The sequence below is a fragment of the Alligator sinensis genome, unplaced genomic scaffold (genome assembly GCF_000455745.1).
Source record: "Alligator sinensis unplaced genomic scaffold, ASM45574v1 scaffold147_1, whole genome shotgun sequence".
NCBI classification, from domain to species: Eukaryota; Metazoa; Chordata; order Crocodylia; family Alligatoridae; genus Alligator; species Alligator sinensis.
In genome coordinates this window covers 5,214,973-5,228,793 of record NW_005841847.1, presented here as the reverse complement: position 1 = coordinate 5,228,793, position 13,821 = coordinate 5,214,973, and the positions used below count along the sequence as shown (strand labels likewise).

Below are 13,821 nucleotides of genomic sequence, written 5' to 3'. Positions count from 1 at the left end.
GGGGGCCGGGCGCCTGGGGGGGGGTGGGAGGTTTTGGAGGCAGAGGCAGTCACTGCTGGCAGCGTGGTGGTGGCCAGGCCTCCAATTAAGTGGCAGCGCTGCGTGCAGACTCAAGCCCTGCCCCCCCTCCCACCCCACGTATAGTTGAATTTGCGCAAGTTAAATGCGCGTATGATGCAACTGACCTGTATTGCTTGCTGGATGGGGTCTCTGGAGGCAATCCAGATACAAGTGATTTAATGGAACAAGGCATGAAAGAATGTAAATAAAAGTGCCAAGGTGTAAGATTCTGGGAAAGCAGGAAAGAACAGAGAAGGTAAGAGATGCATTCAGGTCCACAGCCTTAGCTGTAGCTTAAATATTCCTAAAACTAAATATAACATTCATTCTTAAGCAAAATGCTAAGCACCATATTCAGTTTAAATCATGTGCTTCCTTAAGCAAAATTTCCAAAGATTCCAGGGGCATTTTGTTTGAAGAAATGCTAAATAAAAACTGAGTAAGGATTTCTTAATAAAAATCTTATTTCAGCAGAACACTTTCCACTAATTTCACTGGAAATTAGCATCTAGTGCATTAAAAAGTTAGTCACTGTTTTCTCATTTTGCAATTTCTTTGTATTCAGTCAATTTGCTAATGATTATGCAGAAAGTCAGAAGTTCCTTACAAATGGATATCTGGAAAAAAAGAAATTGGAAGACTATAAAGAAGAATATGTAAGTTTATTATTAGTTTTTAAGTAATAGAAACATGAATATTGGGAAATAAAAATCATCTAGCTGAGTCTCTGAAAAAGTTATTTTGAAAGATATATATTGAAAAAGTGTTATTCTAAAGTATATTCTGTCTATTCAGTTTACTTCTGTTTTCAAAAGCAGGGTTATATATGTTTTTATGCATAGTATAGCGTCATGTGTCACTAGAAGTACTATGCGTGTCTCTACTCTGATTATAAAAATGGTATGATGAGGTTCCATGTTTAACACACACAAATGATTTCTTAATGAAACCTGCTCTATTTACAAGTAAAAAAGAGGTTTTTGGACTCTCAGCCTTAAAGATTCCTTTGTCCATATTCGTTCTCAACTCCACCTTTGCAATCCCATTGTCCCAGAAGTTGTAACTGTCACCCATCAGCGAGTTTGCACATGTTTTACCAAGGATAGTGTTTGGTCCATGGGAACTCTGTTACTTCTGATGGAAGACAAGAAAATAAGCCAGCTTGATTGTTTAAATCCAAAATTCAAACTTTTAATAGTTAGAGAAAAATCTTGTAAATTGAGCAAACAAACCTGGGCCCCAACCATTCCTTTCTTAGAGTCACATTTCAGTGTACAACCAAACTTCAATGCATCTTGCTTAGAACAGTGGGGCCAGATGTGATCATCTTTACACAAATCAGAGGCTTCAGTCATGCAAATACACATTTAACTTTATGCATCATGGGCCATCCCTTGAGCTATTAGGAAATTCTCCCATGCGCAGAGTTAAGGATGTGTCCAAGCATTTGCAGGATCAGGGTCTTAGACTAAAACATCTTTAAGGTGGACTGTTTCTGCATCTGGCTTTTTACAGTCCCCAGCATACTGCTATCTTGATAAAGGGCTCTGGGCCTCAGGGTAATATAAATATTTAATAATTCCAGGACTCTGCTGAAATCAGTGGAGTTCCTTAACTAGTAAAGCAGCATGAAGCACTGTTTTTTTCTGCTGTGGTGTCTTGATACTTATCTTCATTCAAAGTTTATATTTAAGGCTGTTATAAGCCAAAAAAAAAAAAATCCAGTTAATTGAAAATGTCATTTTTGTTGAGTAATTATAAACATTACTTGCAGTTTTTATCTCATTCATTATTATGGATATCATTTTCCACTTGCTTTGGACATAAAAAGAGCAATGGTGCTGCTGCTGCAACCATTTATTCTTATGACTAGTACTTGAAGTGAAGGGGAATTCATCTGACAGTAAACATTCTCAGGATCAAGCACATGGGAAGACTATCTACATCACTCAAAATGACACTTGAGGGTTAAAAAACAGCAACTAAGAAAACAGCAGTTTTACATTGCCATCATTAAAGCACAAAATTAATTTCCATTTTCTTTTGTTGTTTCCAACAGCATCCAGGAACTACGTCCTTTGGAATGTCCGCGTTTAACTTGAGCAATGCCATCATGGGCAGTGGCATCTTAGGGCTGTCATATGCCATGGCCAACACTGGAATTATACTGTTTGTGTAAGTCAATGAAAGGGGGTTCAAAGGTAGAGCAGAAGATAATTAGGATGCCAAAGCCAAGGCTTCTGTGGTTGAATAAAAATGTTTAAGAACACATTCTGTGGTTAAAGATATCTGCAAAGTCTCCATCATTGGAAACATTTTAATTGTATTATAAAAATCTGTCTAATGCTGATAAAACTCTAATTCCACCTATGTTTTGAGTTAGACTGTATTGTGTGAATTCGTACTATCCTGTAAATGCCAGACTGGAAAGACAGCTAACTTCCCTTAAAATAACAGCAGCAGCAGCCTCACTAGTTCAGTACAGGCAGTTCCACAAAAGCAATACATTATGCACTTAATTATAACCATATAATCACTATATAGAAATGGAGGCAGAAAACCCACTGGTTGTATAGACCTGAAATACATTTTTCAGCTCAAGCCAGTTTTGAATAAAAAAGCAGCTACAGATTTATTGAGACTCAATGTTAACCACTCCTTCAAATCTATTTGTAGCCATATGCTACTACAGATGACAGCAGTGGCATGTAGATGACATACAGTATCTATACAGGATATGTTTTGATAGACAGCAGCAAGTGTGTGCATGCAGTTTTTAATCTATGTTCAACCCTATCAAGGTTGAGGGGGAACATTCTGAAGAACTGTTCCACTTCAATAAGTGGCTTTAGTTTTATAATCCAGTTATTGGCTTCAGTCCTCTTTGTTTAGTAGAAGGCCTAGCATGCTGCATTAGCCATTATTTTACATTGCTGAAGACAAGTACACCTTCAAATCAGTTTGCAGGGCTTTTTCTGTGCCTGTTCCCTTAATTTTTTTAAGTTACGTACCAAAAACTCAGAAAGCTTGCTTTGAAATGTGCTGAGGCTGAAGTTGTTAATGGCATTTCCTGTTTTTGCCTGTAGAATCATTCCTCAAAATTAATTTTGGATGCAAATGCTACCAGTTCAGCACCTTCTAATAGGAGGTTAAATACCTTAGAGATAGCAAATGAACCTGCAAAAGTAAAAAGTACTTATTAAAATGAGTACTTTAGTACTGAGAAACTTCAAAAAGCTTTTTAAGAACTTTAAACTTGAATCCAGAAAACTGTCAGTACTATTGGGCAAAAAAGCCACTGTATATGAGCCCAAGCTAGAAAAAAATTCATTATACTGTAAATCCATACTGTTCAGGTTCAGCATGTTCATAACTGTGGCTACAAAAAAATCATATTTAATATATGCACAGAGACGTAAACCCAGTTATGTTAAAATTTATTGGCAGCCATCAAAAAAAAAAGTCAGGCTTTGCCTGAGGTAACATTTAAGCAAAGCAATAGTGTTCTGTATATTAAAGACAGACATAAACCCCTTTCTCCACCCAGCTGCTCATTTACTTTCCTGTCATAGTTTCATACTTTGTGGATGAGAACATTCTTCTTCTCATGGGGTAAAGTCTTATTTAAAAGTGGAGAACTATGTGGAGGATATGGTTACTTTGATGGCATGCATATGTTTGCTATACATTCTTCTGTTTTTATAGAGCATGACTTCATCTTTTAATGGAACTGAAAACTTCCATTTGTTAATAGAAAAAAAAAAATGAACTAATCTTAATTCAGATTATATTTTACTGTGTTCTCAGATGGCCCTAATATTCTCTTTCTGGGAGATTTTTCATAGAAAGGGAAAGGAAGGCTCCTATAACTAAGCAAATGTATTCTTCCCTTGTGGGGAATAGATTCGCAGCTGTATTGAGGAGACACAGGCCTTGCAATTCAACAGCAATAGAAAATTTACTGGGAACTTTGCTCCCAACCTCATACAGATCCCAAGTGAACCTGACAGTACACAGGCAGTTTATAATCCTGCTTTCTTCTTGCAGTGTAGCTAATTTAATAGCTTTCTATCAGTGTTTTGTTATCTGTATTAAACCCATATGGTAACAATCTCATTTTAACAGAAATCTGCTAGTTAACAGCCGTGTAGTTTCCTAGCCTCAGAACAGCATTCTAATACATCTCCGAAAATCTCTAGCAGGCTGAAGGAAGAATGGTATGACAAGAGGGTATACTGCCCAGAGGAAAATGCCTTAAAGTATTAGTTTCTTGGGCCAGCAGTTCACAAAGATAGTGACCACTGAAATAATGTAAAACTGTAATTGAATCTGAAAGAAGCAAGATGATAATCAGGATTAAATCTGTTTGGACACCACTAAACGATAGCATACAGGAGAGTGGCTGCTATACACTTGCTAAAAAGCAAGATTTCCAATGTCATATGATGTCATGCTCTATACTAGCTTTATGAAATATCTCCTAAAAAATAAATAGGTTTTTAAAGTTAGGCTCTATAATGAGGCAGCTAAGTGTCTTGATTTTCAAAAGTACTGGGTGCCCAAAGGTTTAAAGTTGTTACATTTTTTATCAGTTGATTCAAAGGTTCAGTATAAGGAGAGGGGTTAAAATTATCTGCCAATAAGTGCATGAGAGTAACATCCTGAATCCAGCACAATCTATCTGTGTGTAGCCCAGATGGTTTTAGCAGGGCTCTGCTTGGGGGCCGCCATCTGTATTTGCAAGACTGACATAAAACCAAAGCTCAAATGCATTTAACTCTCTAGACAAAATATTAAATTATGTACTATACCTATAACATGCACATTTAACTCAGCACAGAATGTGTAAATAATAGCCTATACCAGTAATTTTCAGCCAGTGTGTGGCAACACTCAGGGGTACCATGAAGTCCTTTTAAGGATGCTGCAGGTCTCCGCACAATATTAGCAATGTTAAGTGTGTAAACACCTACACACAATTCACAAGATAAACTCAGGGATTTCAAGTAGGAATCCATAGAATCATCAAGATTCTGACCCATTGTGGACTTTCTGAGTTGGCTACAATAGAAGAATTGTTCTGTTATTTTTTCATAGTCAAAAAATGAGTGAAAGCTAAAAATTGGCACTTTCTGGGGGTGCCTTGAGTCTAAGAAGGTTAAGAACCACTGGTCTAGACTCACATCTGCATTTTGCATGAATCCAATAGTCACATACTCAAATTAACCTAGGGAGAATGTATGTGTTAACATAATATAAACTCATGGAGAGCCATACAGTACAAGTCAATTTAGCATTTTTTTTTTTGCTATCTGCAGGATTCTAATTTGTGTTCTGTCTTACAGAGTCCTGCTGCTCAGTGTAGCGATATTATCACTCTACTCAGTTCATCTTTTATTGAAGACAGCAAAAGAAGGAGGTATGAGGAACAGTTTGCTAAATGAAAGCTCAAATTGCATGCACATATTTCTCTCTTAAAAGTGATTAATAAACTATGTTTTTGCAATGGATCATGTTTCCTTTTGTTTTTTCCAGGCTCAATAATATATGAAAAACTAGGAGAAAAGGCATTTGGATGGCCTGGAAAAATTTGTACTTTTATTTCTATTACAATGCAGAATATTGGAGGTAAGGATGAAATGTTCACATAATGAAATGTTTGAATCAATATTTTTTCTTCAGAATAAAATACACACTGACCTTTCTTGGTAAGCACACCCTCATGTCTCTAGAGTAGATGCCATTATGGACTATACATGGTCCAATATATGATCCATGATCATGTTGGTAGCAAAAGCAATTGCATTACTTAGACTTCATACAAGGCTCTTCACAATGCTCCCAGTAGCTGATTTTCCACCTAAACTGTTTCCGTATAAACCATGTTTTATTTTGAGCTTGGTCCCGTGAAATGATGAACACACTCAACTCCCACAGATTCAAGTAACAGTCTTCTTTTGCTGCCCAACTTCAGAGCAGATGGGGGCTGCACACCTTGCAGATCATGGGCCCTGGGCTGCACACTATGAGGCCTACATGCTCCAGGGACCACACATGCTGGTGGCTCCTGGAGACCCTACCATGTGCGGTCACCCCACCACATGAAGAGCATGTCCCCACACCCCCTCCCTGCCCTACCTCACCAAAGCTACCATGCAGACTGCACAAATCCCCTCCACTACATGGACAGCAAATTTATCTGGCCCGCACCAGCCATGTTTCCCTGTCCCAGAAACCCTGACCACCATTGCAGCAGCAGGAGCAATGTGGGGAGTGGCAGCTAAGCAGGAGCCGGCAGGCCACAAATAACCCCTACAGGCCTGATCAAGAGTACTCAGCACTTTGCAGAATCAGGTCCCAAGAGCTCAGTCCTGAAGCTGTTGTCCACAGATGTGGATACCAGATATTGGCTGACAATCCCTATAGGCCAGAAGAACAAAAGTGGTTTGACCCTTACCGTATAGCTGTGGTTCTCAAGCTCTTTTAGGTCACATACCCCTTTTAAATTTGTGACACTGACATGTGGCTCTCTGATTCCATGTTACACCTTGCCACCACCTTAAAAGACTTAGTGAAGTTATTCTTTATTTTATTCATTTTATTTTCTTTTCTCGTTTATATTTCCCCTTTTCCTTCTGCTTTCCCTTTCCCTTCCCCCACAATACTCACTTCACTGCATACCCCCAAAGGTACATGTACCCCAGCTTGAGCAACTCTTTGTACAGCAAGTTTCTTAACAGCCAGGTGTACACTTTGCAAATCCCTGTACTGTGAAAGGCTATTATAAGCTCTTCTCTTCTGATTAGCGTTGACCCTTAGAAAACTCCCTCCATGGTCTGTCCTTCCTTAGTGAAGCCCCAGTACCAAACAGAGCCTAACTTAAAAGGAATTTGTTCTGTTGAAGGGAGAGGAATAATCGATTCTCCAGAACCAGAGAGTAAACATATGAAAATCAAGAACACTCAGTTGAGGAAAGACATGGTCAACGCTGACGTGGTTATTATGGGATATAAATGGAGAGTCCATTAGATAGGCAGAATGTACAGGATGCTCATCAGTTCATCGGAGCAATAGCAAAGCAAAGGGAATGGTTAAGAACACATAAGCCAGCAAGATAACAATGCAAACTGGCCGTTTATTTAAAAACAATGATATCATTTTCTAAGGCTGAAAGTTAGACACTTTCCCAACAAAAACAATTATCTGCAGTTGTCATGGCGGGGCCCTGTAGGAGGGCCGTGATCTCCTTAAGACCCCCTCTCCGTGTCAAGTTGGCCCAAGGGCACCCTCTGTTTCTCGCCCGTCACATCTTTGCTGTTAGATAAGGTTGGGAGGCTGCCTTATGCCCTCTCGGACACATCTCTCTGTTGACTCAGACCCTGTGGTTTTCCCGGACTCCTTGTGGGTCTCCTCCTGCAAATGGGTGCTTTGGGGCACCCTAGCCTTATGGGCTATGCGTGGCTCCAACCACCCCTGATACCACGCCCCAAGCCTCGCAGATGGAATTGACATTGGTCTGTCTCTCTGTCTATATTCACGCCCGTCTCCCGGGCCTTCTCTGGTGTGCGGCCCCCTCCTGGGGTTCTCCGAGTGCTGCCCCCTTCTCTGGGGCCTTCTCTAATAAGGCACTCCCCTCTTCAGGGCTCGCCGTGCCCACCTTGGGCTTCTTAAAATGCTGCCCTCCTCCTGGGGGCTCGTTGTGCCCAACTTGGGCTTCTCTAAGTTGCCCCCTTCCTGGGGCTCGTCACGCCCGCACTGGGCTTCTCAATCGTGCCCCCTCTCTGGGGCTGGGGTCTAAGCACCCTGTAAGCTGCGCCTTCCTGGGTGCCAGCATCCTCACACTCCGCTGTGAGGCCCCTTTAAGAATACTGCACCCTCACTGGCGTCGGGGTCCTCACACTCCGTTGTGAGTCCCCAATGCAGCCTCCTCCAACCCCTTATAGCCTCACCCAAACCACCAGTGTAATAAACAGCAACACAAACTCGAGCCTCCTGGCTATAACTTAATGTAAAGCCACCTGGCTAAACCACGTTGCACAAAACGCACTAGAACTGCCATCTATAACTCTGCTCAAGCAGTACCTGCGGGTCTCGCTGCTTCTCACATCCCTACTCCAGGAGCTCCTGCCTCTCTGGCTGCTGGCAGAGAACTGCCAGCTTGGCCTCAGCCCTGGGCTTTATAAGAGCCAGCCTCTGCTTCCTACAGGCAGCTGACCACTGGCAGGTGTGGGTCATTTGCTCCCTCCAGTTGCCCCGGCAACCCACAGGTGGGCTCCTATTCCCTGCTAGGGCTCCCTATGTACTGCCAGAGCTTTTCCTCTGGCAGTTTCTGCCCTCTAGGAGCAGGGCACCTCAGTGCTCTGTGACAGCAATAAAGAGGGGACATCAAGTTTACAACTGTTCATTCAGTTTCCATTTAGGGCACTCAACTGGTAATTTCAGTGCCAAAATATGAAACTGGGACCATAACTTGAGGTAGATAAACCTGAAGTAGTAGTTTACTCGTCAGTGAAAGAGGATTACTATGGGTAAAAGAATGCACACAGACAGTTGACATACAGCAGCTGACACCTGCTAAATCCCCACCACCTTTTACATGGTAATTAATTTACCTGTACATAGCCATAAGGACCCATTTCCAAAAGCTAAACTGCAATTGCTGTCATGTGCATGGTCACACAGTATAGTGCATTTAACTGAAATCTGTTTTCAAAACAGTATGTTATTTTTGTCGTTTTTATCTTTAAAAACAAGAATAGAAATAATATTTTATTTGAACTGTGCTACTTTGCTATACTTAGCTGATGTGTTTGTTGTTTCAGCAATGTCAAGCTACCTCTTTATTATTAAATATGAACTTCCTGAAGTAATCAGAACATTTCTACGGCTAGAAGAGAATTCTGGGTATATTTTTTGCATTTTTTTAAAATTTAAATGGCAATATTCCATTTAACCTGAGCAAAAATGACTGTGTTTTTTCCTTTCCCTCTTCAGAGAATGGTACCTAAACGGTAACTACCTCGTTATATTTGTGACAGTCGGAGTAATTCTTCCACTTTCTCTTCTAAAAAGCTTAGGTAAAACCATTTACCTATTGAAAACGTGTCATACATTTTCTTCCATCACTAACTGATCTGAATTTACATGTGGTTTAACTGCATTTTTTTTTCTCGTTTCAAAGGTTATCTTGGCTATACAAGTGGATTTTCACTATCCTGCATGGTTTTCTTCCTAAGTGTGGTAGGTAGCTGTATGGCATATATCACTAGCTATCTGGAAAAAATGGCATTTTAAATAATAGGGTGACTTTATATATTTTCCTGTATTTATAATTACCATTTAATATTTATATTACTGTAACCCCTAAAAGTCAACTTCCTGGAGGGTGTGTCACACTAGGCAGTACATGTAATAGTACTTACTTGATCCAAACAGTTTGCAATCCAAAAAAAGATAATGGGAAATGAGACTAAAGCCAGGTCAAGGCTGAGGATGAAGTCAGATTAACAGAAATAATGGGTTGTACACTGCTTTTAGCCAAAACGGAGACAATAATCAGTTAATCACACCCTGGCCACCTTCAAATTTAACAGTTAAAACTGAAAATAATAATCACCCCTTCAAAGTTGGACCCTTGTGAGGATATATTCTATTCTGATTGTAGGTCATCTACAAGAAATCCCAAATACCTTGTCCAATCCCTTCCCTGGAAAATGCTGTTGGAAACTGGACCTACAACAATAACACAGTTCCGATGCACTTGGTAATGTTACCAAATGAGTCTGCTTATTCTGGAGTGAATTTCATGATGGACAACACACGTGGACATACTACAGGTCTTGAAGAGGCAGGAGACCGTCTACCCAAAAGTGGAGTGGAGTATGAAGCCCACAGTGAAAGTGATGACATGTGCAAACCACAATATTTTGTGTTTAACTCACGGGTAAGTTAGATTCCATGGAATAATTATATGGCCATTAACTGCAACCTGAACACAAGAGATACAATAGGGAATGCTCTTGGTAAACACACAGTGGATGTTTTGTTTTTCAGACTGCCTATGCAATACCCATCTTGGCATTTGCATTTGTGTGCCACCCTGAAGTGTTACCAATATACAGTGAACTTAAAGAGTAAGTTGTTTTTTTTAATTGTTTCACCCTTCAATCATTAACCCAAGAAAAATTGTCAGGATCACTTCATAATGAGGGGCATCCTCATTAATCAGCAACATATCAATTCATCTATTCATCACATTCCATAGTAATCAAATATTGATTCTGATTATTGAATAATAAGCACATATTGATGATGAAACATAAATCACAAGCATTGTTCTAAGATTCATGTAGGCCAACATGTACCTTAAGAGACAATATCTGTATTCTGGCTTTCAGAAATATTTCAGAGAAGAAATTTTGAGAACACTTCTGTTATGGTAATATAAATAACATAAAAATAACATCTAAAATACTGCTGGAATTGTAACACCTAAAAACATGCTAATGAGCCAGGCCCTAATCCTTCAGCTAGGTCAGTTAATGCTCACTCTTAAACCTTTCTGGAATGAAATTTATTCTAAATGGACATAAGAGGCTGCTCTGAAGGATGTGGCAACAAGAATAAGATTTGTATCAAGTAACAAAAGTGTTCTTATACAAATTGATTGGCTGTAGCATTACTTTGGGGAAAATTGGTGATTCACAAGAATCCAATCAGGTAGAGTATTTTCCAGAATGCAACTGTGTTTTATATTGCTCCCTAACTTAGTATAGTTGATCTCTGAGGAAGTAGGTCTATTTGTGCCTCAAATTCCCTGCAGTCCCAGTTTAGGATTTTCTCATAACAATTTTAACTGATTGATCACTTAGAGAGGAATTGTTCTTACCTGCTCTGTAGTAGATCACAGACCCTGCAGCAAGGTTCTCCCTCAGTGTAGGGCTTTGCTTATGCAGATGAAACCGCTGGATTAAAGCCTAGAATTATGATCAATGATTTTTTAAGTTTTAAGACCTACACTTTATCAAGAAAACTGTTCAAAGTTTATGTTATATAACAAGTAAATATAATAAAATGTATTTAGTTATGTTACCACTGTCAAATAAGAAATGGAAATAAAATCTTGATATATACCAGTGATCCTGAGCTGTTCTATATAGTGTGATACAGAGATTTGAAACAAAAAGTTTTAAAACTCATATGACTTTTTATAACATTGATTTAAATTGAGTTGCTTTGAATTCACCAACTAGCGAAGTAATATTAGCAGAATACTTCACTAATAGCTTAGACTTTTTCTAGTAGACAATGTATAAATATAAATAACCTTTACATGTATAAATTTAAATAAACTTTACAAACAATTTGCACTATTATTCTTTTCCTACCCCAGCCGATCACGAAAGAAGATGCAGAATGTTTCAAACTTATCCATCACTGGAATGCTCATCATGTATCTGCTTGCTGGTCTGTTTGGTTACCTTACCTTCTACGGTGAGTTAATGGCATGTTCTCTGTAGAAATTTCCCTCTTCTTTCAGAGATTAACATTAAGAGTTGTATGTCTCTTGATTTTGAGCATTCAATAAAGAAATAGCCCTAGATGTCACACTTTGACTTGGCCAAATTAAACAAAGCTAGCTGTGTTAGAAATACACTAATGCTCAACAAGTATATAGCGCTTTTGCTCTACATCTTACACCAGTGCTACCACTGGTTGAGCTTCAACTTTGCAAAAACATCTTAATGAAAGTGTTCTAGTATAGAATGTTACTGGGACTACAGAGACCATCTGGTGTATAGACAGTGGTCTATATATATTACAGCTGCTACATTCAGTGTCACTTTGCATCTTTTTTTTCACCTTTTTTAATTCCCCCATGATAGCACAGAGGCACAGTGGCACAGAATAGTTAGTACCGGGCGCATCTACATGAGATACTTTACTGAATAGCAGACTAATTGCTGAGCAGTAAAGTGTCACAGTCTATGCATGTGCGACTAACTGTGCTGCCGGATAGTCCCATCAGGTACAAGTGGTATGCGGCAGTGCAGTAAATTACTGCACTTAAACACTCATGTAGAAAGTGATGTTGAGATTAATTTACTCTGGCTCAAATTGAGCCAAAGTATATTCAGTCACATTAATTGCACATGTAGATGCATGCACTGAGCATCAGTACTGCTCATGGGCTCCCTTTTCAAGCGCAAGTGCCCACTTCAGTTTAATGGATAGGTTGCCAGTCTGGAAGCTGGCAGTTTTTCTCCCAGCTTTGCACTTTAGGTTCTGGTTCAGGAAAGCTATTTTACCCCTCTACTCCTCAGATTCAGACTCTGTTCCTTAGTTTTCCCATCAGTAAATTGAAGGTAATATACTACTTACCATGTGTGTAAAATAAGTTGGGGTCTCTGAATGAGAAGTATCATCCAAAAATGAAGTGCTATAACTACCATCATCACTTCTACCATGGAAAAGCTGCCTTTGCACACTCTGAGGGAAATTGGTTTCTTTGTGTTTAATCAATAACACACAACTGACTACAGAGGGAAGGTCATGGCTTCATTGGTTTCACTAAATTATAAAATCTTCATTTTGAGACTGGTGATTTTAATGAATTTTCATTTTCCTTTGGCAGGAGAAGTTGAAGATGAATTACTTCATACCTATACCAGAGTGTACACTTTTGACACCCTTCTTCTGATGGTTCGTGTAGCCGTGCTAGTAGCTGTAATGTTGACTGTGCCCATAGTCCTTTTTCCTGTAAGTAACCAGAACTTTTGGACATGAAATCTGGGCAGCCTTTGTAGGCAAAGTATATTTAACAACACTTACATTGTTATTAAATAGCATTTAACAGTTAATATTTTTATCAAATAGTATTTACATTGTTACAAATGTTATTTACTACAGTATAGTAAATAACATTTACACTGATTAAATCCTCTTTAATGTTTACAAGCACTAAACCCTAAGACTTCTTTTGTATACTTTTTCTGTTTTCTCCTTTATTTTACCCTTGGGGCAAGGTCATCTGCTTCTGGGTAATTCAGAGAATATAACATTAAAGTAGTGCAATGACACCTAAAGAACTCCTATTTAAGACATTGCCACACTCCCTACATACTGTATTTGACAGATTAGCAAAGTGAGGCTGATAAGGCTAGTGATCTTGAACAACTGTTTCACATAGTTCTGGCACATACTAGCTTTCAGGCTAGTGCTGTTTTACTGCCCCATGGGTTCACTAGACATTGGAAGAACTTTCTTGTCCATGTCCCCTCTGCACCAGACCATTCCCAGGAGTATCAGAGGGAAATGTACCTCCCCTTTACTCGTAAGCCAGATTCTGCAAGTGAGGTAATGAGGCCTCCTTGAAGGCCTCCTTGAAGTGAATGCTCGAGGAAGCATTCACGCAGCACCATTCCTAGGCTCTCTGCCTCAGGCATGCGTACTGGCTACATTGCCTCATTTCTGGGATTGACCTGGAAGCAGTGTAGACAAGCCCTGTGTCAATGATTGAAAAGCTCTTCCCAGAAGAACTAATTGTGCATGGAGACATTAGGAATCACATAAAAGAGGAACAATATCAATAAATAATCAGAGAGTGTAAAATAAACCTCAAACCCTGGTAGAAGGTGGTACAGCTTTATTTCTGAGTCCAGAACTCCTCCTGGAGCCTGTGCAGCAAAGCTTTAAATGAGGTCCATGTTGGGTGAGTCCTCAAAGTCAGCCCAAAGGGCATGAGGCCATGACAAAGAAACA

At 39.5% G+C, this 13,821-nt stretch overlaps 1 protein-coding gene and 1 long non-coding RNA gene across 12 annotated transcripts in view; one reads left to right on the top strand and one right to left on the bottom strand.

The window, feature by feature from the left end:
- Positions 1-8,201, bottom strand: part of LOC102378178 — a 9,418-nt gene extending 1,217 nt beyond the window's left edge. Inside the window, exons 1-3 of one of the 4 annotated variants that reach the window (XR_322914.1) lie at positions 8,143-8,201; positions 3,072-3,237; positions 186-210 (exon numbers count right to left, since the gene is read on the bottom strand). This is a non-coding gene — a long non-coding RNA (uncharacterized LOC102378178). Of the gene's footprint in view, positions 1-185; positions 211-1,305; positions 1,756-2,229; positions 2,301-3,071; positions 3,238-8,142 lie in introns of those variants that run through there. The other 3 variants (XR_322911.2, XR_322912.1, XR_322913.2) reach the window with 3 other exon arrangements.
- The window catches only part of SLC38A4 (solute carrier family 38 member 4), a 64,953-nt gene that overhangs the window by 40,804 nt on the left and 10,328 nt on the right, over positions 1-13,821 (top strand). For all 8 annotated transcript variants that reach the window (XM_025208651.1, XM_025208645.1, XM_014521745.2 and 5 more), the window contains 11 exons: positions 626-716; positions 2,120-2,235; positions 5,406-5,479; positions 5,596-5,688; positions 8,883-8,964; positions 9,055-9,137; positions 9,242-9,300; positions 9,725-10,003; positions 10,114-10,193; positions 11,453-11,553; positions 12,695-12,819. In XM_025208651.1, the coding sequence (XP_025064436.1) occupies positions 626-716; positions 2,120-2,235; positions 5,406-5,479; positions 5,596-5,688; positions 8,883-8,964; positions 9,055-9,137; positions 9,242-9,300; positions 9,725-10,003; positions 10,114-10,193; positions 11,453-11,553; positions 12,695-12,819 (1,183 nt within the window). The remainder of the gene's footprint in view (positions 1-625; positions 717-2,119; positions 2,236-5,405; positions 5,480-5,595; positions 5,689-8,882; positions 8,965-9,054; positions 9,138-9,241; positions 9,301-9,724; positions 10,004-10,113; positions 10,194-11,452; positions 11,554-12,694; positions 12,820-13,821) is intronic.